Source organism: Pieris napi, chromosome 18, assembly GCF_905475465.1.
Source record: "Pieris napi chromosome 18, ilPieNapi1.2, whole genome shotgun sequence".
In the NCBI taxonomy this organism is placed as follows: Eukaryota; Metazoa; Arthropoda; class Insecta; order Lepidoptera; family Pieridae; genus Pieris; species Pieris napi.
Genome location: NC_062251.1, coordinates 3,869,911 through 3,897,639, shown reverse-complemented (window position 1 = coordinate 3,897,639; position 27,729 = coordinate 3,869,911). Strand labels below are relative to the sequence as shown.

Here is a 27,729-nt window from a genome sequence, read left to right as displayed (position 1 = left end):
ATCGGTCAAGCCGTTTTCATGTTATGTCGTGACAACGGAAAACGGGTTTTATTTTTATATATATAGACTAAATATACTAGGGATAAGATTCAGAAACGAATTAAAATTACTCCTATATGTCAAATTCTATTTTGACGTACTTGAGTTAGACTTAGGGCTGTCTCGTTTCTGAATCTTAAATTAGACTGAGATTGAGGTTTATTATGACCCTACGATTATCTTGCATTTTGTTATCATGAAAGAGTGTGCGACAGGGGTGTTTATTAAAATATTATTCTATATTATTAAAATAAATACGTCATACAAATTTGTATGCGAATAACATTGTCTCAAAGTATTTTAATCTGAGGACCGGTCCTTTGTTATTTCTGTCAGTTCCATAGATAAAACACAGATAAAGATAAAACACAACAACAATAGTTCATATATGAATTAACATTTTTATATAAAACTAGTTTTACATGACCAATAAATTAATGCAAAAAATGTGTTTTCTTTGTCGTCGTTACTCAAATAGGCTAAACAAAACCATCGTGGTTTTTTTTATGGCTCTGGCACGGTTTGTGCATTAGCCAGTGTCAAGTATAAGATTTTTTATAATTCGTGCTTGCCTTTAGAAATTCGACCGTGTCCTCCATGGAAGGTTTAAGCACTCGCTCGGTACCGCACAACCCTCCCAAAGGCCGAGAACAAAATTAAATTAAAACTTGCCCTCGAAACGGGAATCGAACCCGGTACCCCACACCAAGCTGCCACTTAATAAAACCGCTAGGCTATGAGGCCCCCACCATCGTGGTTAAATTTATTTATTGGAAATTCCATCCAATCTTCATCTTTCTTAGGCAATTCATTTACGATCTCCGCCATTAAGTTGTGGAATACGCTGCCTGACTCCGTACGATTGGCTACCTCTCTGTCATCTTTTAAAACTCTTCTGTACAATCATTTCTTAACCTTATCCTATCCTCATCAATCGTGACTTGTATAATTCTTATGTTTCCTTTTACATCACTATTCGCTGTTCATGTATTTGTAAGATTAGCTTTTAAGTTTTTAGTCTGTTATTAATATTTTTTTTTTGTATTACTTTAGATTAAGGTACTATATATATTTTTTTTTTATATAACATTTGGTTCTGCACTTCTCGCACGCATCATGTTTCTTTTTTTTTTAGTTTTTCTCTTAACTAGGGTTGCCTGGAAGAGATCGCTTATTAGCGATAAGGCCGCCCGTTGCATCCCTTATAATTTTTATGTATTGTCTTTTATTTGCAACGAAGTGTAAATAAATAAATATGTGCAACTTGACTTTGACAAGTACCCTAATGTCAACGATAGCACACTTTATTAAACTCATAAAGTTGGTTTTTGCAAAACAATTAAATTAATTTACTTTGCAGTAAATCAATAAATATTAATCGAGTGGACCTTACAGACCCTCGCTAGTATGAGGGGTAGATATTAATACAAAATTACTATTTATAAGCTATTAAACTGGCATAGTGCAGTGTTGGGCTAGTAACTTCAGCCTGCGACTCTCATCCCTGAGGTCGGAGGTTCGATGCCGGGCTGTGCACAAATTGACTTTCTATGTAAAATAAATAAAAAAATATGTTAATTATGGAACACAAGATACATGTATCACTTATTCCACGTCATTAAATTTGAATTTGTAGGCATCCCTACTCATCGGCAAAGAAGACAGAGGGTGTAGGTCGAGATAAAAAGCCGGCGTAAAAAACTCTCGGTACTCTTTTAAAATAGTAAATCATCAAACAATGTACGCATTTAACATTCGCTTGAACGGTGAAGGAAAACCGGAAATGTCAACGGCGCAGGAGGCTGATCACTTGTCTATTAGATTAATCATCATGAAACGTGGCAAAAGCAAATTTCCCACAGTGCCATTATGATATCCTGATGACCACGTCTATCTGAGAAGTATATGTTTAAAACTAAAATGTCTTAACCAGTCCAATCGTCCTAGAGTAATCGGGGTACATACATAATTCCAACTAATTGAGAGCTCTGTACGCTTCATAAAAGTAGCGTTGGTCTTGTGGTTCAGATCTGAGATCTTGCGTTCGAATCACTGCTGTGCACCAATAGACTTTCTTCCTGTGGACGCAAATAACACTCGTAGGCGAAAGATAACATCGAAACAGTTACGAAATATATACAGAATTTTGAGGCAAGACTAAGAGTTAGTACCGCTTTTTACACTCCATAATATCTTCAAGGATCTCTTTTGTTTTAGAATTGGAAGAACAGTATTGCTCAACACGGATCGAAGAGGATGGCTCACATACGTACACATGCAAAATATGTTCCAACACATACAAACGAAAGGACTCCATCAAACAGCACTACAGGCACGTTCACTTGAAGCAAAGACCTCGCCTCCATGGATGCTATTATTGCCCCGAGAAGGTCAGAGCCTACCTTCGAGCCCAGCATATGGAGGAAGTTCACGGGATTCCGGCACCCACGTGTGGTGCGTGTGGGAAGAAATTTGCCTTCCCATTTCAAGTTGTGAAACACCAGAAGACATTCCACATGGGCGAGAGGAATTTTGTGTGTCCGGTGTGCAATATGAGCTTTGGTACGAAACCGAATTTACGACAACATGTCATTAAACATACGACGGAACGGCCTTTTAAGTGCGACTTCTGTGATGAGGCCTTCAAATGGAAGAAGCATTTGAGACGGCATGTGGCTGGGCATTTGCATAAGAAACGTTAATCAAGCTTATAAAAAATCAGTGCTACAACCACTTTAGGTCTTGGCCTCAGATTTCTTAATCTGTTTCATGATCATTTTTACACGCTTTATATTAGCTTCACCTGTATGTATGTAACCGACTCCTTCGGACTGACCCACTTTTAACGGACAGATTTAATTCAAACTTTGCGCACCTGTCAAAGATCGATGACAATGCAATAATCCGAGAAAAAAATTTAACTAAAAATAAAAAATAAGTAATAGTTAAAAAAAAACTAAAAAACACGCTTTTAAAGCACATCAAACTAAAAAGTGAAAAATAATTCCTAATTTAGGCTGAAAATGGTAATGAACAAAAAATACTGGTATTATTGTGAAAAGCGTGGGGCGCTCTGTGCCATATTTTTCGTCTATAGATTATACGTGCTTTAAAAGCGTGTTTTTTTAGTTTTTTTAAACTATTATTTATTAAATCTAATAGGCAAGTAGGTGATCAGCCGTCGACACACGCCGTCGACTGTTTGGGTGTAAGACATGTCGGTTTCCTCAAGATGCTTTCCTTCACCGTTCGAGCAAATGTTAAATGTTAAATGAGCACATAGAAATAAATTCCATTGGTGCACAGCCGGGGTTCGATCCTACGACCTCAGGTATGAGTCGCACGCTGAAGCCACTAGGCTAACACTGCTCATCAAGCTTATTAAAGCATTACATAAACTCAGACAGTATAAATGTATTGTCTATTACTCATTTATTTATGTATTTTGAACGATAATCTTTGGCGTCTGGTAGACAGTATCGGTGAGCACAGAGTGCTTGAATCTCTCAACGAATAGGTATCGCAATACAGCAAGGAAATGTTATTATTTATTTTTACACGCTTTATATTAGCTTCACCTGTATGTATGTATGTATGTATGTAACCGACTCCTTCGGACTCGATTTTGACCCACTTTAAACGGACAGAATTTATTCAAATTTTGCGCACCTCTCAAAGATCAATGGCAATGCAATAATCCGAAAAAAAAAGTTTAACTAAAAAATAAAAAATAGTTTAAAAAAACTCTTTGCCATATTTTTCGTCTATAGCAACCCACGCTTTTTCACAATAATACCAGTATTTTTTGTTCATTATCATTTTCAGCCTAAATTAGGAATTATTTTTCACTTTTTAGTTTGATGTGCTTAAAAGCGTGTTTTTTAGTTTTTTTAAACTATTATATATTAATTATTATACTGTGTCTAGGATAACATTTTACTATATTTTATTTAGTAATTATTAAATGTACATTTTATATGAAATTATTAATTAAACGAGATATTAATTACTTAAACTTAGTTTTATTTGAAATTATACAGTTTAACATGACGTAGACATGCCAGACAAAGGATTCTGAAGTTGACAGCTATGACATGCAGTGGTGTAATAAGTGGTGGCAGGGCTGGCAAAATGCCACGGGCCCCCGACCCAAGAGATATAATATCTAATCTAATATAATAGAATATATAATATATATAGTAAGAAATTAACAAATAAAATTACTAAAAAAAAACAAATTAGATTACACGAAATTTACCACACAATTTCTATTAATTAATAAAGAACACATAACCACAAATTCAACAACAATAACTATAAATAATGTCTATATTATCTAGTGCAACGGCGAAGAAGTGAGTGCGACCACACCGCGCGCCGTGCTTTTATAGCCTAATAAAATAAAACTAAAAGTACAACGTGACGATTTTAACTGATAGGGCCTCATCAAAAGAATTTGCCACGGGCCCCATATGGTATAGTTAAGTCACTGATGACATGGCTTATGTTTTGACAGATATCTATAGTCAATAATATGTGCGAGTGCGCTGTTAGACAGCATAAAAAATAAAGTGTCATTGAGTGTAATACAGATTACATGAATTATATACAGGGAGGGTTCAAGTATTACGTAACGAATTTGGGGGGTCCTTTTGTAAAACGTTACGATGCGGGGCGGGAATTGAATTTTTTTTTTTGTGGGAAGGTGAAACTGACATAAAAGTGACGAGAATGATGTGAAATGTATTCAATACAAAACTTGTAATAATATACGTACATGTGCGTTCTTAAGTCATTCATGTTCTATATAACGCGGAAATAATTATAACAAGCATTCTTCAAATCGTAGTTATTATAAAAATATAATAATACAATAAGGTACCTACCGTAAATAGTTTTAACATGACATTTCAAAATGAAACGTCAAATTAACAACTCCATAGATTATACAATATCATACATTGTTACTAAACTGTTTTAAAAATGCAAATGTATATTTTATTACCATACATTTGGTTTTTTTTTTATATATGTAACGAACATAAAATAACAATATCACATTACCTTTGTGTACTTTAAATAAATTGGCACATTTACCTAATGTTTTAAATCAAGCTAATTTGCCTTCAAGATAAACGACTCCAATTCTTCTAGCGTAAGATTCTGCAGCCATTGTTCTGTCACCAATAACAATTGAAAAGCTAATTAAGTGAAGGCCAGCGGTGAATCCCAAAAAAAAACAAAATATATTTAAATTACTTTAATTTTTTTTTTTATATGTAATAGGAGGCAAACGGGCAGGAGGCTCACCTGATGTTAAGTGATACCGCCGCCCATTGACACTCACAATGCCAGAAGGCTCGCAAGTGCGTTGCCGGCCTTTCAAGAATTGGTACGCTCTTTTCTTGAAGGACCCTAAGTCGAATTGGTTCGGAAATACTTTTGTGGGCAGCTGGTTCCACATAGTGGTGGTGCGCGGCAAAAACTGCCTTAGAAAACGCTCTGTTGTGGAACGACGGACGTCGAGGTGATACGGATGGTATTTTGTATTTTGCCTTGACGTCCGATGATGAAACTCAGCTGCAGGTATTAGACCGAACAACTCCTCTGAACACTCTCCATGGTAAATGCGGTAGAAGATGCAGAGAGATCCCACATCTCTACGCAACTAATCACTAATACAATAATTAGGACTTAACTAAATATAACTATTTAATCGGCCCGATATTAGGTGCACGACAAATAATCTATATTATGAACTTAACTAGTTGAGAATTGACCGGTCCGATATGAGGTATCCGATCAAAAGCTTCTGATCTCTATTGTCCATTTGTTTCCTTTTATAACGGTGTTGCGTAAGAGGGGTACTGGTATTGGGTATGCGGGGCAAAGGGAGTGCAATAGATATGTAACAAGCTGAAAAATATTAAATTTTAATATATACCCACCGTTTATTAGTCATTACGTAATAATAAAAATAATGAAAAAGAAAATTAAAACAAATTAAATAGTTTGATCCCTGTGGCAATTTTTAAATTACATTTGATTTAGTATTTATATTTATTAATCTACTATATTGTAATTTATTTTTATTATATTATTAATCTCTTTTATAATTTTAAGATTCCCTTTAAATGTTGTGTTCACTTGTCATTGATGTATGTTTTTGTATGTCGTGTGTTCTTTGTAAGTGTCTATATGTGTTTCGTTAGTGTGCGTTTTATAAATAAACTAGCTGACCTGGCAAACTTCGTTTGCTATGTATATTATTTATAATAATAAATAGGGGTTGATCGTAGAGGGGTGAAAAGTAGGGGTTGTATGTATTTTTTAATGCTGTATCATAAAAAAAATAAAAAAAAATTTTTTAGGAGTGGACGACCCTTAACATTTAGGGGGATGAAAAATAGATGTTGTCCGATTCTCAGACATACCCAATATGCACACAAAATTTCATGAGAATCGGTCAAGCCGTTTCGGAGGAATTTAACTACAAACACCGCGACACGAGAATTTTATATATTAGATAGATATCTAATTTTCTTATTTGCTACCTTTCATTATTAAAATTGAATGTTTTTGAATTGATTGATTAGTTTTCAAGTCAAAAACAAATTCTTATACAATAATTTATTTCCAGATGAACGAGATATAAAGTTTATAAAGAGGGTAGACAACGGTACCATCGTATGGCAGTGCGCGGATTGCAACAGGAACTTCAAAAGACGCGACCTTTTAAGCCAACACTACAAACACGTGCACCTCAAGCAGCGCCCCAAATTACGGAGCTGCCACCTCTGTCCAGAAAAAGTGCCAACACAATGTCGCCCCTTTCACATGGAAAAGGCACACGGCTTGCCCCTCCCCACCTGCGGGGCGTGTGGCAAGAAGTTCGCCTTCCCAAACCAAGTGTTGCGCCACCAGAAAGTATACCATATGGGCGAAAAGCACTTCACGTGCGCGATTTGCGAGATGAAATTTGTGTCGAACGGGTTATTATTAAAACATTCTATTATACACACGGGCTTACGTCCGTATAAATGCAGTTATTGTGATAAAAGCTTTAGGTGGAAGAAGAATTTGAAGACGCATATATACATGCATTTGGATGTGAGGAAACATGTTTGCAGTATTTGCAACGAGTCCTTCGTGCAACAGAGTAGTTTGAAATATCATATTACGAAGCGGCATACTGAAATGTTATAAATATCGATAAGATATGAAGGGGTCAGGGGAAAAACAACTTATGTCACATTTTTTATTTTTTTCAACTGACAAGGCAGTCTGAATGGTAATAGTCTGTCGCTAAGTTCTGTCAAAAACAACAGGGCAATAACATCTATAGTCTCTGCGCTTTCAAACTTTTAAAATATCGGTAACGGGAAAAAACACCCAATGTCAGAACCGTGCAGGAAAAAAGCAACCGTACCGTTATCCATAAGACTTTTAGGCAAAACAGTTTTTTTTCAAACCTTAAGTACAATAATTAGATTTGATTAGTCCCTATACCTACCCCTAACCTGATCTCCCCCTACCCCTAACCTGATCTCCCCCTACCCCTAACCTGATCTCCCCCTACCCCTAACCTGCCCTCCCCCTTATACCATTATAACTATTGCAGTTGAAGTGCCTTGGTGACATCAATCGTTTTTCCCCTGATGTTGGTGGACATAGGATGATTTTAACGAGAATATTCTGACTCAGTCACAATTTTTAATTACAACTCTTAGCCGATGTGAAGTCAAAATGATAAAAATTATAATTATATTAACAATAAACATCTTTTCAATAAAAAAAGCTTTTCTTATTTGTTTGGGTATAAATGACACTATTTTACTTAGGTAGGTCTAGTATTGTCTTTGATTAACATAACTCATTTAAATAAAACACTATTTTGACCGGATTGAAGTGTTTGACAATTTTAGTTAGTTTCTAAAATTGTCAAACACTTGGGATCCAATAATATCCAAATTAAAATCTCAAAAAGAAACACAATCCGCGAAAATAGAGGACACCGTGAGCCATTTTTGCCAAAACCCTCCATCTTTTAGTCGATACCAACTCCGGGGAAATAAATACAGATAATGCAACTTTCTCTGCAGCTGTGATACTTCTTGACATTCAACATCTTTTGTCTTCAGTCACCGTGACCACGCACGCTGTAAAGCACGCGAAACGTCGGATAAATTTAAAATTATGTTAAATAGTTGTAAATTTATAATAATACATAACTTCAATCCGGTCAAAATAGTGTTTTATTAGGTAGGTCTTTTAATTAGTAATATCTCAGTTTGCTTATTATGTGACAAAAGGTATTTTTCCCCTGACCCCTTCATATATAAGTCAGAGAACGGTCTATGTCAAAATCCAACACTCATGCCCGCCTTCCACTGCGAGCGGTACGGACTCATTACGGACTCCGCTATACTCGTGATGAGTATAACAGAGGAAGACCGCTCACGAAATGGGCGGACGACATTGCTCAAACGGCTGCGGATGCAGCTCACCCAAAATCGTGATACCTGGAGATCCCTGGAGGGGGCCTACACCTGCGGAAGGGTTCTTGCAAATTAATAATTGGGAAATAGATACAAAAATTAGTAAAAAATAATAATTGTGTAATTTACTTTCTTTAAAATATATGTGTAAAATAAATAATATATGTATAAAAAATACTGGTATTATTGTGAAAAAGCGTGGGTTGCTCGATAGACGAAAAATATGGCACAGAGCGCCCCACTCTTTTTCACAATGATACCAGTATTTTTTGTTCATTACCACCAATTTTCAGCCTAAATTAGGAATTATTTTTCACTTTTTAGTTTGGTGTGCTTTAAAAGCGTGTGTTCTAGTTTTTTTAAACTATTATTTATTTTTATTTTTTAGTTATATTTTTTAATTTTTTTTCGGATTATTGCATTATCATCGATATTTGTTTAAAAGTGGGTCAAAATCGAGTCCGAAGGAGTCGGTTACCTACATACATACATACATACATACAGGTGAAGCTAATATAAAGCGTGTAATAAAATAGTATTAAGTTTACTTTGTTCTTTTGCAAGAAATAAAAAGGCATTTTTATTTTATTTATACTCGTGACGATGTTTTTCATACATTTTCATTTTCATTTCCGTGGGAAACTCGGTCAACTCGCTAACCTCATATGTGACTCTTTCAACTCGCTCTCTCCGCTGCGCTCGTCTCCGCTTTGGTGGAAGCACATGTATGAAAATCATCGTTACGAGTTAAGCGAAGTCCGTAATGGGTCCGTTCCGCTCGCAGTGGAAGGCGGGCATTAAGCTGGAATTACATTATGAAATAAGTGGCATGCATGGGAAATCAGTTTCACGAAAGTAGCATCGATATATGCGAAACTAATTTTGTAATATAGGTGCGGCCAATTCAGGTTAAAGCGGGACAAAACGCATACTGTGTCACACATCGGTCTGGCATGATAGGTGACGTAGCGCAAGTGCGTTTGAGTGGGACAGAACGCATACTGCGTATTCACACCTCTCTGACGAGATCGGTGACGTAGCTTAATATCAAAGATAGAAAATAAAGCATATATAAAAAAAAATTATAATTGCATAAGTTGATAATAAATGCTATGCAATAGCTTTACCGCGACAGTCCCCGAGTGCCACACGTTTTTTTTTTAAATATTCAATGTAGCCAAAGAGATGCTTCTTTATAAACGTAAAATGCTCATAGTATTGTCTTTGATTAACATAACTTATGTTCATTTGAATAAAACACTATTTTGACCGGATTGAAGTTATGTATTAAAATGTTGTAAAATGCTGCGTTTTTTAGCAACTGGAAATAAATAAGTCTTTATCATAAGAATTCAGGGTGGCATCATGTATTAGCATCAAACATCAACATCAACACACGTCCACACAGCACAGGCACTTTCGCGACACTTGCATGCATGAAATTAATTTCACCAAAAAACGCGCATCATTTGCTCATGAAATTAATACATGCTTTACGACAATATTGAATTACACGTGAAACTATTGGTAAAAATAATGTCATGAAATTAATTTCATGTCACTAATTTCGTAATGTAATTCTTAAGGCTTTATGTTCGTCAGAAAGTGGAAGTCTAGAGGGAAATCTGCTCGAAATCGAATCTGGCGCTATCGAAGGGACAATTATGTAATTAAAAATACAGATGAAGCTGTAACACGTTACTGTTACTTTAAAATAATCTACAATAAATAAATTTATTTGTTGAAAATGAAGATTTCGCTTTTTATTTCTATTCCCTATGAGTCCATAGTGGCTATGTTTCGCTTGTACGGTGAAGGAAAGCATCGTGAGGAATGAAGGTCTTAGATCCAAAAAGTGGACGACGTGTCGGGATTCAGTCGCGAGACAGCACTATGTCTGACTTCCGAACGCCAAAAATGTATTAAATTTTGAAATTCGGCACTCATAATTCATAATCCCGCTTCTGAATATCATTTAAACCACGTTTAATGACGGTAAATATTTTATAATATAAATTAAACTAGTGTATCCACAAGAATTAGTGTCGTTTGAGGCTATGTTCACATATCGATCAAATTTGAAGAGAGTTCAGATGATGAGCGCTAATACGCGTTGCGAGAGTACTCGTCAGTCTAGTTCGGTAGAACGTAGAAAATGGACGTGGAAGATGCTATTATTTTGTGGTTATATTATAAAGAAAAATATAGAAAAATAAAACGTACACATTGGGTTCATCCAATTTTGAAAAATAGATCCAGTTTGTTATAAATATAATTACGAAAATTAACTAAATTATATGCGATCGCGATGAAAGCGCACGCTCAAATAAACAGCAAACGGACATTACATTAATATCAAAGCGCGCGTCAACGCGCGATCACCTGCGTCTAGAGACTTTTTCTCTGAGCGCCATTGTATGAAAATATCACAATGTCTAGTCTAGCTCGCTAACGCGCGTTAACGCGCGCTCATGTGAACAGTTGTATGAAAATACCACAATGTCTAGTCTAGCTCGCTAACGCGCGTTAACGCGCGCTCATGTGAACAGTTATATGAAAATACCACAATGTCTAGTCAAATTATTGCCATCTGAACATAGCCTTAATTCATAAAAAACGTTTTAAAATTTTGAAAACGGGCTTACAACACTGACTAGATAAAGAAGAATATTCATAAACAATAAAGGCACAAGAGGACAAACAGAAGTGATACAATCTTTTGTTCTAGGCGACGACGAGTATTCAATAATCGAAGAATCCGGCGACTACAAATGCAGAACATGCGGAAAAATATTTAAACAGAGGCGATTATTTATCCAACATTATAGATCTGTGCACCTCAAACTGACGTCTAAAATGACAGGCTGTCATTTCTGCGAGCTTAAAGTGAGAGCGCATTTGCGCGCGAAACACATGGAAGAAAAACATGGCGTCCCCGCGCCTACGTGTAACGCGTGCGGTCGAAAGTTTTCATATCCACATCAAGTGATACTCCATCAAAAAACCTTTCATATGGGTGAAAAGAATATTGCGTGTCCGGTTTGTGATATGAAGTTCGGTTCTAAGGTGAATTTGTACCAGCATAAAGTCAAGCATTCTACCGAGAAAATACATAAGTGCGATTATTGTGATGAACGGTTTAAATGGCGAAAGCAATGGTCCAGGCACATGTTGAAGCATAGACAGAATTAATTTATAAATTACTAGCTGGCCTGGCGAACATCGTACCGCCTAACAGTCGATTCTTTATTTTTTATAATACTTATTCTGCTATTCGGGACAACGGTCTAGCTAGTAAGAAAAAAAAAAGAAAGTTGATAAGACAACAAATACATTATGTCAAAAAATAAATATTTACCTTCCCGGAACCCCACCACTAACATTTGAACTTTATGTTATGGTATTAAAGTTCAAATTGACTTGTATTGTTACGAATATTTTGTATGGGAATATAGAAAAGTGTTGTTTTTAGACATTTTCACTCATTTTTTTTTATTTTTCTCTCCGTAAGAACCATCCTGGTACTTCAAGGAATATTATTAAAAAAAATCAGACAAATCGGTCAAGCCGTTTTCATGTTATGTCGTGACAACGGAAAACGGGTTTTATTTTTATATATAGGGGAAGATCGTTACCCTTCGTACGCGGGGCACATTCATACAGTCAAAATAAAACTTGAACGAAACAAAGTACAGTCTTGCTTTTGTATGTGTGCATGAGTCGAGGTACTAACTATACATCAACGAAGTTTCGTGAAATTCGCACCGATGATAGTGAAGTTACAGGCATGGACGTGTTTTCGCGCTCGGTAAGTAATTTTTTGATCTATGTTTTTATCTCTTGTTACCGTAGATAAAATAAGTTTTCGTGTAGAGTATTCTATCAGAAACTAGCAAAATATACTTAAGATACGTCTCCAATACTTAATTTATGACGTTTTCCTATTTATATTAAAATAAGTTATATTTTGTTGTTATTCAGTTAGTGGGGTACATTCGGACAGCACTAGATGGGGCACATTTGAACGAATTGTACAACTAAATTTGTATAAAAATTTGTCGACGCGAACTGTCTTTTTCATACAAATTAAGTTTTCGACTTTCTACATATTACACTACTGTTAAGGCATCTTGACTAAGGTTGATTTTGATGCTTGTGAACCAGATGCTGTGAATAATTTACCAATCCATCAAATAGTAGTTCCTTCGAAGTCAGTTTTGACACCAGAGGCATTTCGACCCTATTCGTATTCTGTAAGAAGTAATAAAACAAACAAAATGACGATGACGGCCAGGAAAACCACGAATTTATACTGCCACACCCGAAAATAAGAAGTTCTAATCCACACCAAAGAGTAAAAAATGTAATTCTAAATTTAAGATACCTAACTAATTAAATTTTGTTTTACATAAGAAAAGTATTTTATTTTTGTTTAATAGAAGTTAAATCTTTATTTTTGTGTTTAATTTCATTGCTAATAAATGAATTTTGAACTACCCCACAGCGTAAGAAGGTACCCCCAACACTGTACGAAGGTGCCCCGTTGATGGGGCAGATTCGTACGTATTCCAGATTTAGTTTAAATCATAATTATGGTTGAAACATCGGATGAAATCATTTGTCATTTTTTTATTTGAATCTCAGATAGTTAGACTATAAGTTTAAGCTATCAGGTGATTGATTCATGGAAAAAGAAAAAATTAAAAAAAGAAAATGTGAAAACCGTACGAAGGGTCCCCACCTTCCCCTATAGACTAAATATACTAGGGATAAGATTCAGAAACGAATTTAAATGATTCCTAAATGTCAAATTCTATTTTGACGTACTTGAGTTAGACTTAGGGCTAAGTCTCGTTTCTGAATCTTAAATTAGACTGAGATTGAGGTTTATTATGACCTTACGATTATCTTGCATTTTGTTATCATGAAATAAGAGTGTGCGACAGGGGTGTTTATTAAAATATTATGTTATATTATTAAAAAAAACGTCATACAAATTTGTATGCGAATAACATTGTCGCAAAGTATTTTAATCTGAGGACCGCTCCTTTGTTATTTCTGTCAGTTCCATAGATAAATCACAGATAAAGATAAAACATAACAACAATAGTTCATATATGAATTGATATTTATATATAAAACTAGTTATACATGACCAATAAATTAATGCAAAAAATGTGTTTTCTTTGTCGTCGTTACTCAAATAGGGTAAACAAAACCATCGTGGTTTTTTTTTATGGCTCTGGCACGGTTTGTGCATTAACCAGCGTCAAGTATAAGATTTTTTATAATTCGTGCTTGCCTTTAGAAATCCGACCGTGTCCTCCATGTACGGTTTAAGCACTCGCTCGGTACCCCACAACCCTCCCAAAGGCCGAGAACAAAATTAAATTAAAACTTGCCCTCGAACCGGGAATCGAACCCGGTACTCCTCACCTAGCTGCCACTTAATAAAACCGCTAGGCTATGAGGTCCCCACCATTGTGGTTAAATTTAAATTAAATACTTCCCGGTATATGTGCAACTTGACTTTGATAAGTACCCTAATGTCAACGTCAACGTTAGCACACTTTATTAAACTCATAAAGCTGGTTTTCGCAAAACAATTGAACGATGTGTTTCACTTTGCAGTACATAAATAAATATTAATCGAGTGGACCTTACAGAAACTCGCTAATTTATGAGTGGGGTAGATATTAATACAAAATTAATATTTATAAGCTATTAAACTGGCATAGAGTAGTGTTGGTGTAGTAGCTTCAGCCTGCGACTCTCATCCCTGAGGTCGTAGGTTCGATGCCGGGCTGTGCACAAATTGACTTTCTATGTAAAATAAATAAAAATAAAAATATGTTAATTATGGAACATAAGATACATGTGTCACTTATTCCACGTCATTAAATTTGAATTTGTAGGCATCCCTACTCATCGGCAAAGAAGACAGAGGGTGTAGGCCGAGAGAAAAAGCCGGCGTAAAAAACTCTCGGTACTCTTTTAAAATAGTAAATCATCAAACAATGTACGCATTTAACATTCGCTCGAACGGTGAAGGAAAACGTCGTGAGGAAACCGGAAATTTCAACGGCGCAGGACGCTGATCACTTGTCTATTAGATTAACCATCATGAAACGTGGTAAAACCAAATTTCCCACAGTGCCATTATGATATCCTGATGACCACGTCTATCTGAGAAGTATATGTTTAAAACTAAAATGTCTAAACCAGTCCAATCGTCCTAGAGTAATCGGGGTACATACATAATTCCAAGTCATTCAGAGCCTCGTAAGGCCCTTTCTCCACTGCTCCGGTCCGGCGTCGGATACCGGAATGAGTCATGAGAAAAATATCGGAAGGCCGGATTGCGCTTCTCCACTATATCCGATCCGACAATAATCGATACTTGTATATTTATCATGCAACACTTATATTAACTAAAACCCATATACTTTATTTTATTAATAAAACGTTGTAAATTCTGAATATTTTATTACTTTTTTAAATAATTGTCTATCTTAAAATATTATAATCTACTTAATAAATAGTTCACTAATATTATGGTATAAAAATATAAATAAATAGCAACATAATTTGGTTTGGTCCAGGTTATCCAGATTCTTTCAAATTAAACAAACTATAAATAAACCTGTGAATAATAATGTCACCTCTTGGATACTTGGATATACTTGGACCGATAAAACACCGCGTTCCGATCTAGCAAGTTATCGGATCGTTAAAAACCGGATGCCGGAGTAGTGGAGAAGTACTTAAGTACTGTTGTGAGTTTCTAAATCGGATCGGTAATTAACGTTTGCCGGACCGGAGTGGAGAAACGGCCTAAGCCTGTTAAAAGCAGCGTTGTGGTTCAGATCTTATATACTATGCACCAATGTAAGGCGAAAGAAAACATCGATTATTTGAGGCAAGACCAAGACTTAGTACCGCTTTTTACTCATAATATCTTCAAGGATCTCTTTTGTTTTAGAATTGGAAGAACAATATTGCTCAACACGGATCGAAGAAGATGGCTCGCATACATACACATGCAAAATATGCTCGAACACATACAAACGAAAGGATTCCATCAAACAGCACTATAGGCACGTTCACTTGAAGCAACGGCCTCGCCTCCATGGATGCTACTATTGCCCCGAGAAGGTCAGAGCCTACCTTCGAGCCCAGCATATGGAGGAAGTTCACGGGATTCCGGCACCCACGTGTGGTGCGTGTGGGAAGAAATTTGCCTTCCCATTTCAAGTTGTGAAACACCAGAAGACATTCCACATGGGCGAGAGGAATTTTGTGTGTCCGGTGTGCAATATGAGCTTTGGGACAAGGCCGAATTTACGACAACATGTCATTAAACATACGACGGAACGGCCTTTTAAGTGCGACTTTTGTGATGAGGCTTTCAAATGGAAGAAGCATTTGAGGCGGCATGTGGCTGGGCATTTGCATAAGAAACGTTAATCAAGCTTATAAAAAATCAGTGCTACAACCTCTTTAGGTCTTGGCCTCAGATTTCTTAATCTGTTTCATGATCATTTTGACACGCTTTATATTAGCTTCACCTGTATGTATGTAACCGACTCCTTCGGACTCGATTTTGACCCACTTTTAACGGACAGATTTAATTCAAACTTTGCGCACCTGTCAAAGATCGATGACAATGCAATAATCCGGAAAAAAAAAATGAAAAACATTTAACTAAAAATAAAAAATAAATAATACTTTTAAAAAACTATTATTTATGCGCTCTGTGCCATATTTTTCGTCTATCGAGCAACCCACGCTTTTTCACAATAATACCAGTATTTTTTGTTCATTACCATTTTCAGCCTAAATTAGGAATTATTTTTCACTTTTTAGTTGATGTGCTTTAAAAGCGTGTTTTTTTTAGTTTTTTTAAACTATTATTTATTTTTTATTTTTTAAATCTAATAGGCAAGTAGGTGATCAGCCTCCAGTGCCTGACACACGCCGTTGACTTTTTGGGTCTAAGACATGTCGGTTTCCTCACGATGTTTTCCTTCACCGTTCGAGCAAATGTTAAATGCGCACATAGAAATAAATTCCATTGGTGCACAGCCGGGGTTCGAACCTAGGACCTCAGGTATGAGTCGCACGCTGAAGCCACTAGGCTAACACTGCTCATCAAGCTTATTAAAGCATTACATAAAGTCAGACAGTATAAATGTATAGTCGATTACTCATTTATTTATTTTATTTATTTATTTTATTTATTTATTTGCTTAACGGTATTCCTATAGCTTCTTACTAAACGATATTCAAAAAATTACACTATACACAAAAGCCAAAAATGGAATACACATTTAAACATACACAAAGCACAGTTTCACCTATACAAATACAAAAAAAAAATACAAAGAATATATATAATATATTTGAACGATATTATTTGGCGTCTGTTAGACAGTATCGGTGAGCACAGAGTGCTTTAATCTCTCAACGTATAGGTATCGCAATACAGCGAGGAAATGTTATTATTTATTTTTAATTATTATACTGTGTCTAGGATAACATTTTACTATATTTTATTTAGTAACTATTGAATGTACATTTTATATGAAATTATTAATTAAACGAGATATTAATTACTTAAACTTAGTTTTATTTAAAATTATACAGTTTAACTTGACGTAGACTTGACAGACAGAGGATTCTGAAGTTGACAGCTATGACATGCAGTGGCGTAATAATAGGGTGGCAGGGCTGGCAAAATGCCACGGGCCCCCTACCCAAGAGGGCCCCTGCCCAATATATATAATGTCTAATATAATAGAATATATAATATATATATATATATATATTATATTCTATAGATGAATGTGAAGTCTCCAATACCCATTGGGCTAGCGTGGGGACTACAGACCATTCCCTTTCGCCTAAGAGAGGATTCCTATGACCATTACTGGGACATATACAACGTGTAATTGAGTACGCTGAAAATCTCGAAGGTTATTAAAATAAAACTAAAAGTACAACAAAAGAATTTGACACGGGCCCCGGATGGTATAGTTACGTCACTGATGACATGGCTCATGTTTTGACAGATATTGTATGTATGTCCATTCTCCACTTGTTTTTTAATTCGATTTGTACCACTATGTATTTGTACTTAATATTAGGCAATAATTTGTGCGAGTGCGCTGTTTGACAGTATAAAAAATAAAGTGCCATTGAGCGTAATAAAGATTACATGAATTTTATACAGATAAAAAATTAAAATATCAGTAAACACACAGTAAAAATATTAATTACATGTTATTTTACTCTATAATTTACCAAAAAATCGATACTGAAAATTATTGATTTATACTTCAGTCACGCGACAAAACGGCCGCGACCGTGACACAAATTGGAATCGACAATGACGTGAGTACATTATATATTTAAGTTTATTTTAACAAAATAAGCTACCATTATAGATTACTCTAATGCGGCGACTATATACATCAACTAGCCGTTTCGCGCCCGCTTTGCTGGACGAATTAAAATAAATTTTATGTTTCATTATTTTATTTTTTTTCATATTTTTATTATTCTTCTTTTTAACTTCCCGCTAAGAAAATTGAAATATTTCGAAAATCGAGTTTTTAACAGGTGTTGACTTTTAGAGGTTCTAGGAAGCCTCCCCGAATGTTTCCGCGATGAAGTCCGTATGGATAAATTTTCATAAAAGTAAAACAGCAATAAACCATATTAAATAGCCATAAACCATCTAGGAAAAATTTCGCATCGAATGGTGGTAGTTTCATGTCGATACGGTCAGTGGTTTAGGCGTGATTGAGCCTCAAACGAAGACCATTTTCATTATATATATATAGATATCGCATACAAAACAATTCAAACGCCCAAAAAACAACACAACACTTAACAGTAACAGATAAAAATATTTACAAAAAGACTATTTCCTACAGTAAAGGAACATGAAGCAGACCTTTTGTCAGTTGACTCAATGCACAATTAAAAACTAAGCAGCTTATTAATTACTAGTAGACTCGCCAAGCGTTGCTGTGGCTAAGATTTTTGTTATATTACATAGTAGTAAACTATTCAAGAGAAACGGCAGGAGAACACGAATCCACCATGCTTTTTGGTGGTTATGCCATTGAATTGTAGTTTATGTGAAACGTTGTTATTTATTTTGATAAGGAACAATACCTAGGTACGAATTAAAAGCCTTTTCTAGCGGTGGTATTTTAATAAAAAAATAATAATAAAAGGACGCTTATTGTGACGTAACTATAAAAGACATTTTTTATAGATAGTGATGTGTCCTGAAAAATTGTAATACATCATTTTGTTCTATCATTAATAGTTTTCGCAGCGCACGCGATTCAAGAAAGTTTTTTGTTTATTTTTTTACACCTTGGGTTAGATCAGGCACCGTAGGCCATGTCGTAAACTGTTTTTCAATTCAATTCTTGTTTATGGCTTTTATTTATGCCAACTGGGCACAAGATACACGAAGGAGATTGATCGGTGAAAATAATAATTAAGTTAATTTTGAATACCCTAAAAAATTGTTGAAATTCGATTGTTATGAAAATCTAGTTTTAAGACAGCATAGATGACACAAATAAACTGTTTTTGATCGAATTTTTTTTTGTATGGCCCTGGCACGGTTTGTGCATTAGCCAGCGTCAAGTATAAGATTTTTATAATTCGCACTTGTAATTTGCCATCGTCGGCCTAGAACGTATTGCTACGTTCTAAACCTTCACAGTCTCCTTTCATAGGTTGCATACTCACTGCTTGCCTTAGAAATTCGACCGTGCCCTCCATGTACGGTTTAAGCACTCGCCCGGTACCGCACAGCTTCCCAACGGCCGAGAACAAATTTAAATTAAATTAAAAATTGCCCTCGAACCGGGAATCGAACCCGGTACCCCTCACCTAGCTGCCACTTAATAAGACCGCGGTCGAATAATTAAAACGTAGAAAATTTGTCGTCTGTCATGTGATGACTGGCATGTTTGGTAGCACTGCTGCGTCGCCATCTTGCTAGAGAAGCGTTTTGGCGGGTTTTTGAATGTTTAATTTGAAATTTTAAAGCCAATAATCAATAGAATCAAAAATAACAATTTGTGTTCTATCATTAAACAATAATCTAAAATGGTTTTTAAAATCATATCAAATAGGACATAGTGACCTTTGTAAAAAGGTTAATAAAGTTTTTATGTGGGAAGTTGAAACTGACATAAAGGTGATAAGAATGATGTGAAATGTATATAACACAAAACTTGTAATAATATACGTAAAGATACGACCTTTTGTCATTCATGTTCTATATAACGCGGAAATAATTATAAAAAGCATTCTTCAAATCGTAGTTATTGCACGCCTCTGGCAGTGCTCTACTCTCAAAATGTCAAAAAACCCAGTCTTTCGAAACTTGAATGACTTTTTTCTCACTAATATACACTTACAGGATAATATGAGTGCACTAAAATCGAGTTAAATAATCTATCAAGCACATATGGTATTATTTTATGAACAATTATTTTGTTTAACATAGTAAATAATAACATTAAAATCAATCATTCTTGGACGTCCGTCAGTCTGTGTTTATGGATCCATGTATGTGGCAGAGAAATTGGTCGAAAAATGTATCATACCAGAATACTTTTTTTCTTATTATATAAAGTTATACCCTGGGCTGATTCCTAGTTAATATTAGCGTTCTAAGTACTGTCGTTTAATTATAATTTGTAAAAAACTAAAATACGAGTGTGTATTTTCCTCACCTTAGAGTTATGGCGCCACTATATATTTTTTTATTAGATTATTGTTTTTTTTCAATCATTCATTTTCATTTATTTTTTATTTTTTTTGTTATTTTGTTTGACAAAAAAAAATTAGAAAAACGATTCACCGAAAGGGCCATTCCTGCAACTTCCCGCTACTTCCATTCTTGGGCGCTTAAAATTGATATTTTGAGCTCGCTGAGTTCAAAGAAATAACATGTCTATGCATTTGAGCTCTCCCAGCTCGAAAGTCTGATAGAATTTTCATAGAACACTATTTTTGGAATTTTCAAACCGCAATAACTTTTGAATGGATCAAGCAATTTTCACGCGGTTGGCGGCATTCGACGCAGTTTTATCATCATCATAAGTAATTTTGCAATTTTAATTGATAGAACTACAAATTTCGGAGTAATCCCGAAAAAACACTTTTTCGGGTTTCTTTCGTTCACGATATCTCTCGAACTAATCAACCGCTTTTGACGAGCTTGGTGGCGATCGACGTGGTTTTTCAAGCTCAAAGGCAGATTAGGTTTTGAAGTTGATCAATAAAGAAACCACATTAAAAAAAAATATTTCTTATTTTTTTAAGATTTTTCAAAATTTCTCAAAATCTATCGGTCCGAATCGGTTCAAATTCACAGGAAATGTAATTTTGAGAGAAATATTTAGAACGCCGTTTAGTAGATTCCGATCGGTTAAAGGAAATGTAGGCATCACGCAGCTGCACGCATTTAACTTTATCGACGATTTTTTGTTATTTCGGCTTGCGGAAATCGTCAGATTATATATTTTTCATTATTCTTGAATTATTTCCTTCAAAATAAAAAAAAAATTAGCTACGCTCGAGAATGTCTAGATGACGGTTTTTTTTTTACAACTTTGTTGCCCTCCCCTTTTTTTCCGTCACTCTCAAATTGTCAGATTATAGTCCGGTCAATTTAGACATCCAAGGTTACAATAATTCGCACTTGGCTGAATATTGGTAGGATTGCTTAATACACTATTATAAAGGAAATGTGAAAAGTCCTCATCGATCCGGCACGTGCAAAAAAATTTACTCCGGGTCAAAGATCACAAAAATGGGTTTTTCGCGATTTTCCGCAAAATGGTAAGTTTTATCATAAAATTTGTTTTGACAAAAATTGTAGATCAGATAATTATCTATAAAAAATGTCCAAATACTTTTTTCCTAAGAGCCACCGTTTTTGAGATATAACGATTCAAAAAGTTGAAAGAGTTGTAATCGTCATAATATGCACACGGTTCCACGCCACCTTTGAGGTAGTGAACTTAGCGCTTTTTTTTTAATGTGGTTTCCCCGGTAGGCCTATTCCACTGATCTTTTATGATTCTGTTTAATTTGAAACTATTGAATAACTGTAGATATTGACAAGGGTTGAAAATTACAAAAAATAAGAAAATGTATCAGTCTGAATCTAAATCATCATTAACTTCTGCTTTCTCTTGAATTAAAAAATAGGTTTCAATAAACACGTGTTTTCACTCCAGAGCGATGTTGCTGAAGGTTACACTGGCGTAGAAAATAAAGGACTGGGTTTTTTTTACCCGAAATTTTCATATTTTATATGTGTAAGTCACACTGACCGATAGAACGATATTTTTGCTTGCATTAAGCCTATGATCGACGGGCGAGTAAGACCGTGGTTTTAAATACCGACGAACCTGACTCGCGGCTCGTTGGTGCTGATCGAATAGCAAGCAAAACAGTCGCAAACATGTCTTGTTCTCTTTCCGACACGCGGTTTTGCATGGCGAGCCGAGTAAAAAATATAGCACGACGGCGAGCCGCGAGCCAGGCTCGGCGGTATTTAAAACCGTGGTTTTGCAATGATACACCGGCGAGCTTTACCGACGAGCCATAAAACCGCGGTCTTACTCATCCGTCGATCAGGCCCTTTACGGCTTCAGTGATGTATATACGTACACCACGTATACAATATACATAGGACGATTACAACTCTTTCAACTTTTTGAATCATGATATCTCAAAAACGGTGGCTCCTAGGAAAAAAAGTATTTAGACATTTTTTATAGATAATTATCTGATCTACAATTTTTGTCTAAACTAATTTTATGATAAAACTTACCATTTTGCTGAAAATCGCGAAAAACCCATTTTTGTGATCTTTGATCCGGAGTAAATTTTTTTGCACGTGCCGGATCGATGAGGACTTTTCACATTTCCTTTATAATAGTGTATTGAGCAATCCTACCAATATTCAGCCAAGTGCGAATTATTGTAACCTTACCCCTATTTTTTAGTCTAATTTGACCGGATTAATTAGTGGAATATACACTTTTTAGGATGTAATTAACTCACCCTACCTTAATCTGACGCGCTCGGGAATTTCTGATGGTCAATTTTTTTTTACTAATCTGATCCTGTCTCCTTCACGGGCGGCCTTATATATGGGCCTCATATTTTGTGGAGGTACTTAACCGGGTACAAGGTATCCCCCTATATATTAATCTGCCGCGCTTTAGTAAATCCCGAAATCCCCTCTTGGGCTCCCCTACCATAAGGTACCTACCGTAAATAGTTTTAACATGACGGTTCAAAATGAAACGTCAAAATAACAACTCCATAGATTATACAATATCATACATTGTTACTAAACTGTTTTAAAAATGCAAATCTAAATTTTATTTACATACATTTGGGATATATTTTTATCTATGTAACGAACATAAAATAACAATGTCACATTACCTTTTAGCCCGGTCATTTTAGACAATTGAAATAAAGAAAATTCCGACAAAGCCAAATCTTCGTAGAGACCTTAGGTTTACCACAAGGAATAAAGTGTCAAAAGTCCCCATCAGTCCCATGTGAGCTTAGGGACTTGAGGACTGAGGTACTTTTTCGATAAAACTTACCGTTTTCGAGAAAAATCCAAAAAACCTAAAATTTTGACCTTGGACCCCGAATAAGCTCACATGGGACTGATGGGGACTTTTGACACTTTATTCCTTGTGGTAAACCTAAGGTCTCTACGAAGATTTGGCTTTGTCGGAATTTTCTTTATTTGATCACTATTTTTATGTCTAAAATGACCGGGCTATTTGTGTAGGTACTTTAAATAAATTGGCACATTTACCAAATGTTTTTAATCAAGCTCAATTCAAGCGTAAGATTCTGCAGCCATTGTTCTGTCACCAATAACAATTGAAAAGCTGAAAAATATTAATTTTTAATATATAGCCATCGTTTATTAGTAATCATAACGTAATAATAAAAATAATTAAAAATTAATAGAAAGAAAATTAAAACAAATTAAATAGTTTGATCCCTGTGGCAATTTTTAAATTACATTTGATATAGTATTTATATTTCTTAATCTACTATATTGTAATTTATTTTTATTGTATTATTAATTTTAAGATTCCCTTTAAATGTTCTGTAAGTGTCTGTATGTGTTTCGTTAGTGTGCGTTTTATAAATAAATAGATATTTAATTTTCTTCTTTGCTACCTTTAATTATTAAAATTGAATGTTTTTGAATTGATTGATTAGTTTTCAAGTCAAAAACAAATTCTTATACAATAATTTATTTCCAGATGAACGAGATATAAAGTTTATAAAGAGGGTAGACAACGGTACCACCGTATGGCAGTGCGCGGATTGCGACAGGAACTTCAAAAGACGCGACCTTTTAAGCCAACACTACAAACACGTGCACCTCAAGCAGCGTCCCAAATTACGGAGCTGCCACCTCTGTCCGGAAAAAGTGCCAACGCAATGTCGCCCCTTTCACATGGAAAAGGCACACGGATTGCCCCTCCCCACCTGCGGGGCGTGTGGCAAAAAGTTCGCCTTCCCAAACCAAGTGTTGCGCCACCAGAAAGTCTACCATATGGGCGAGAAGCAGTTCACGTGCGCGATTTGCGAAATGAAATTCGTGTCGAACGGGTTATTATTAAAACATTCTATTATACACACGGGCTTACGTCCGTATAAATGCAGTTATTGTGATAAAAGTTTTAGGTGGAAGAAGAATTTGAAGACGCATATTTACATGCATTTGGATGTGAGGAAACATGTGTGCAGTATTTGCAATGAGTCCTTCGTGCAACAGAGTAGTTTGAAATATCATATTACGAAGCGGCATACTGAAATGTTATAAATATAGATAAGATATGAAGGGGTCAGGGGAAAAACAACTTATGTCACATTTTTTATTTTTTTCAACTGACAAGGCAGTCTGAATGGTAATAGTCTGTCGCTAAGTTCTGTCAAAAACAACAGGGCAATAACATCTATAGTCTCTGCGCTTTCAAACTTTTAAAATATCGGTAAAGGGGAAAAAACCCAAGGTCAGAACCGTGCAGGAAAAAAACAACCGTTATCCATAAGACTTTTAGGCAAAACAGTTTTTTTTCAAACCTTAAGTACAATAATTAGATTTGATTAGTCCCTATACCTACCCCTACCCTGCCCTCCCCCTTATACCATTATAACTATTGCAGTCGAAGTGCCTTGGTGACATCAATCGTTTTTCCCCTGATGTTGGTGGACATCGGTTGATTTTAACGAGAATATTCTGACTCAGTCACAATTTTTAATTATAACTCTTAGCTGATGTGAAGTCAAAATGATAAAAATTATAATTATATTAACAATAAACATCCTTTCAATAAAAAAAGCTTTTCTTATTTGTTTGGGTATAAATGACACTATTTTACTTAGGTCTCGTCTTTTAATTAGTAATATCTCAGTTTGCTTATTATGTGACAAAAGGTATTTTTCCCCTGACCCCTTCATATATAAGTCAGAGAACGGTCTATGTCAAAATCCAACACTCATGCCCGCCTTCCACTGCGAGCGGTACGGACTCATTACGGACTCCGCTATACTCGTGATGAGTATAACAGAGGAAGACCGCTCACGAAATGGGCGGACGACATTGCTCAAACGGCTGCGGATGCAGCTCACCCAAAATCGTGATACCTGCAGATCCCTGGAGGAGGCCTACACCTGCGAAAGGGTTCTTGCAAATTAATAATTGTGAAATAGATACAAAAATTAGTAAAAAATAATAATTGTGTAATTTACTTTCTTAAAAATATATGTGTAAAATAAATAATATATGTATAAAAAATACTGGTATCATTGTGGAAAAGCGTGGGTTGCTCGATAGACGAAAAATATGGCACAGAGCGCCCCACTCTTTTTCACAATGATACCAGTATTTTTTGTTCATTACCATTTTCAGCCTAAATTAGGAATTATTTTTCACTTTTTAGTTTGATGTGCTTTAAAAGCGTGTGTTCTAGTTTTTTTAAACTATTATTTATTTTTTAGTTAAATTTTTTTTATTTTTTTTTCGGATTATTGCATTGTCATCGATCTTTGACAGGTGCGCAAAGTTTGAATTAAATCTGTCCATTAAAAGTGGGTCAAAATCGAGTCCGAAGGAGTCGGTTACATACATACATACAGGTGAAGCTAATATAAAGCGTGTAATAAAATAGTATTAAGTTTACTTTGTTCTTTTGCAAGAAATAAAAAGGCTTTTTTATTTTTATTTTATTTATACTCGTGACGATGATTTTCATACTCATATTTTCATTTCCGTGGGAAACTCGGTCAACTCGCGAACCTCATATGTTACTCTTTCAACTCGCTCTCTCCGCTGCGCTCGTCTCCGCTTGGGTGGAAGCACATGTATGAGAATCATCGTTACGAGTATAGCGGAGTCCGTAATGGGTCCGTTCCGCTCGCAGTGGAAGGCGGGCATTAAGCTGGAATTACATTATGAAATTAGTGGCATGCATGGGAAATCAGTTTCACGAAAGTAGCATCGATATATGCGAAACTAATTTTGTAATATAGGTGCGGCCAATTCAGGTTAGAGCGGGACAAAACGCATACTGTGTCACACATCGGTCTGGCATGATCGGTGACGTAGCGCAAGTGCGTTTGAGTGGGACAGAACGCATACTGCGTATTCACACCTCTGACGAGATCGGTGACGTAGCTTAATATCAAAGATAGAAAATACAGCATATATAAAAAAGAAATTATAATTGCATAAGTTGATAATAAATGCTATGCAATAGCTTTACCGCGACAGTCCCCGAGTGCCACACGTTTTTTTTTATATATTCAATGTCGCCAAAGAGATGCTTCTTTATAAACGTAAAATGCTGCGTTTTTTAGCAACTGGAAATAAATAAGTCTTTATCATAAGAATTCAGGGTGGCATCATGTATTAGCATCAAAATACACACGTCCGCACAGCACAGGCACTTTCGCGACATTAGTTACACGTAAGTTGCATGGAACTAATTTCAACAAAAAATCGCGCAGGGCACGAAACACATTTGCATTCATCAAATTGATGCATTACGAAAATATCGAATTACACGTGAAACTGTTGGTAAAAATAATGTCACGAAATTAATTTCATGTCACTAATTTCGTAATGTAATTCTTTAAGGTGGGAACTGACCAATGTTACGAGGTGTAATGTAACATGTAATGTTAAGGTGGGAACTGACCAACGTTACGAGGTGTAATGTAACATGTAATGTAATGTTACACAGCGAGCATTTGTGCAGTCAGTACGTCGTGTTACGGGGAAAAACAACGTAACACGACGTACTGACTGCACGAATGCTCGCTGTACAACATTAAGGTGGGAACTGACCAACGTTACGAGGTGTAATGTAACATGTAATGTAATGTTACACAGCGAGCATTCGTGCAGTCAGTACGTCGTGTTGCGGGGAAACACGACGTAACACGACGTACTGACTGCACGAATGCTCGCTGTGTAACATTACATTACATGTTACATTACACCTCGTAACGTTGGTCAGTTCCCACCTTTACATTACATGTTACATTACACTTCGTAACATTGGTCAGTTCCCACCTTAATGTTGTACAGCGAGCATTCGTGCAGTCAGTACGTCGTGTTACGTTTTTTTTTCCCGTAACACGACGTACTGACTGCACGAATGCTCGCTGTGTAACATTACATTACATGTTACATTACACCTCGTAACGTTGGTCAGTTCCCACCTTTAGGCTTTATGTTCGTCAGAAAGTGGAAGTCTAGAGGGAAATCTGCTCGGAATCGAATCTGGCGCTATCGAAGGGAAAATTATGTAATTAAAAATACAGATGAAGCTGTAACACGTTACTGTTACTTTAAAATAATCTACAATAAATAAATTTATTTGTTGAAAATTAAGATTTCGCTTTTTATTTCTATTCCCTATGAGTCCATAGTGGCTATGTTTCGCTTGTACGGTGAAGGAAAGCATCGTGAGGAATTAAGGTCTTAGATCCAAAAAGTGGACGTCGTGTCGGGTATTACACAGTAGGCTCATCACTTATTAGAAACTTCATCACGAAACATATTTATAAGTAGGCAAGGCCCAAAAAATTTTGG

The 27,729-nt window shown here is 35.6% G+C and overlaps 2 protein-coding genes and 1 long non-coding RNA gene across 5 annotated transcripts in view; all 3 read left to right on the top strand.

Annotated features, from left to right (window-relative positions):
- The window catches only part of LOC125058298 (zinc finger protein 652-like), a 31,466-nt gene extending 15,384 nt beyond the window's left edge, over nt 1-16,082 (top strand). The window contains exon 6 of one of the 3 annotated variants that reach the window (XM_047662356.1): nt 15,520-16,082. In XM_047662356.1, coding sequence (XP_047518312.1) covers nt 15,520-16,004 — 485 coding nt within the window. In that variant the 3' untranslated portion in view covers nt 16,005-16,082. Of the gene's footprint in view, nt 1-2,256; nt 2,827-6,679; nt 7,412-15,519 lie in introns of those variants that run through there. The other 2 variants (XM_047662355.1, XM_047662357.1) reach the window with 2 other exon arrangements.
- A 1,843-nt stretch (nt 16,083-17,925) lies between these two features.
- Nucleotides 17,926-24,630, top strand: LOC125058859 (oocyte zinc finger protein XlCOF15-like). The gene is made up of 2 exons (XM_047663003.1): nt 17,926-17,930; nt 23,844-24,630. Exons 1-2 carry the CDS (start codon nt 17,926-17,928, stop codon nt 24,451-24,453), a joined length of 615 nt encoding a protein of 204 aa, XP_047518959.1. The 3' UTR covers nt 24,454-24,630.
- A 1,153-nt stretch (nt 24,631-25,783) lies between these two features.
- On the top strand, nt 25,784-27,525 carry LOC125058316. Its single transcript, XR_007118374.1, has 2 exons — nt 25,784-26,769; nt 27,363-27,525. It is a non-coding gene; the product is annotated as an uncharacterized LOC125058316 (long non-coding RNA).
- The last annotated feature ends 204 nt before the right edge of the window (nt 27,526-27,729 follow it).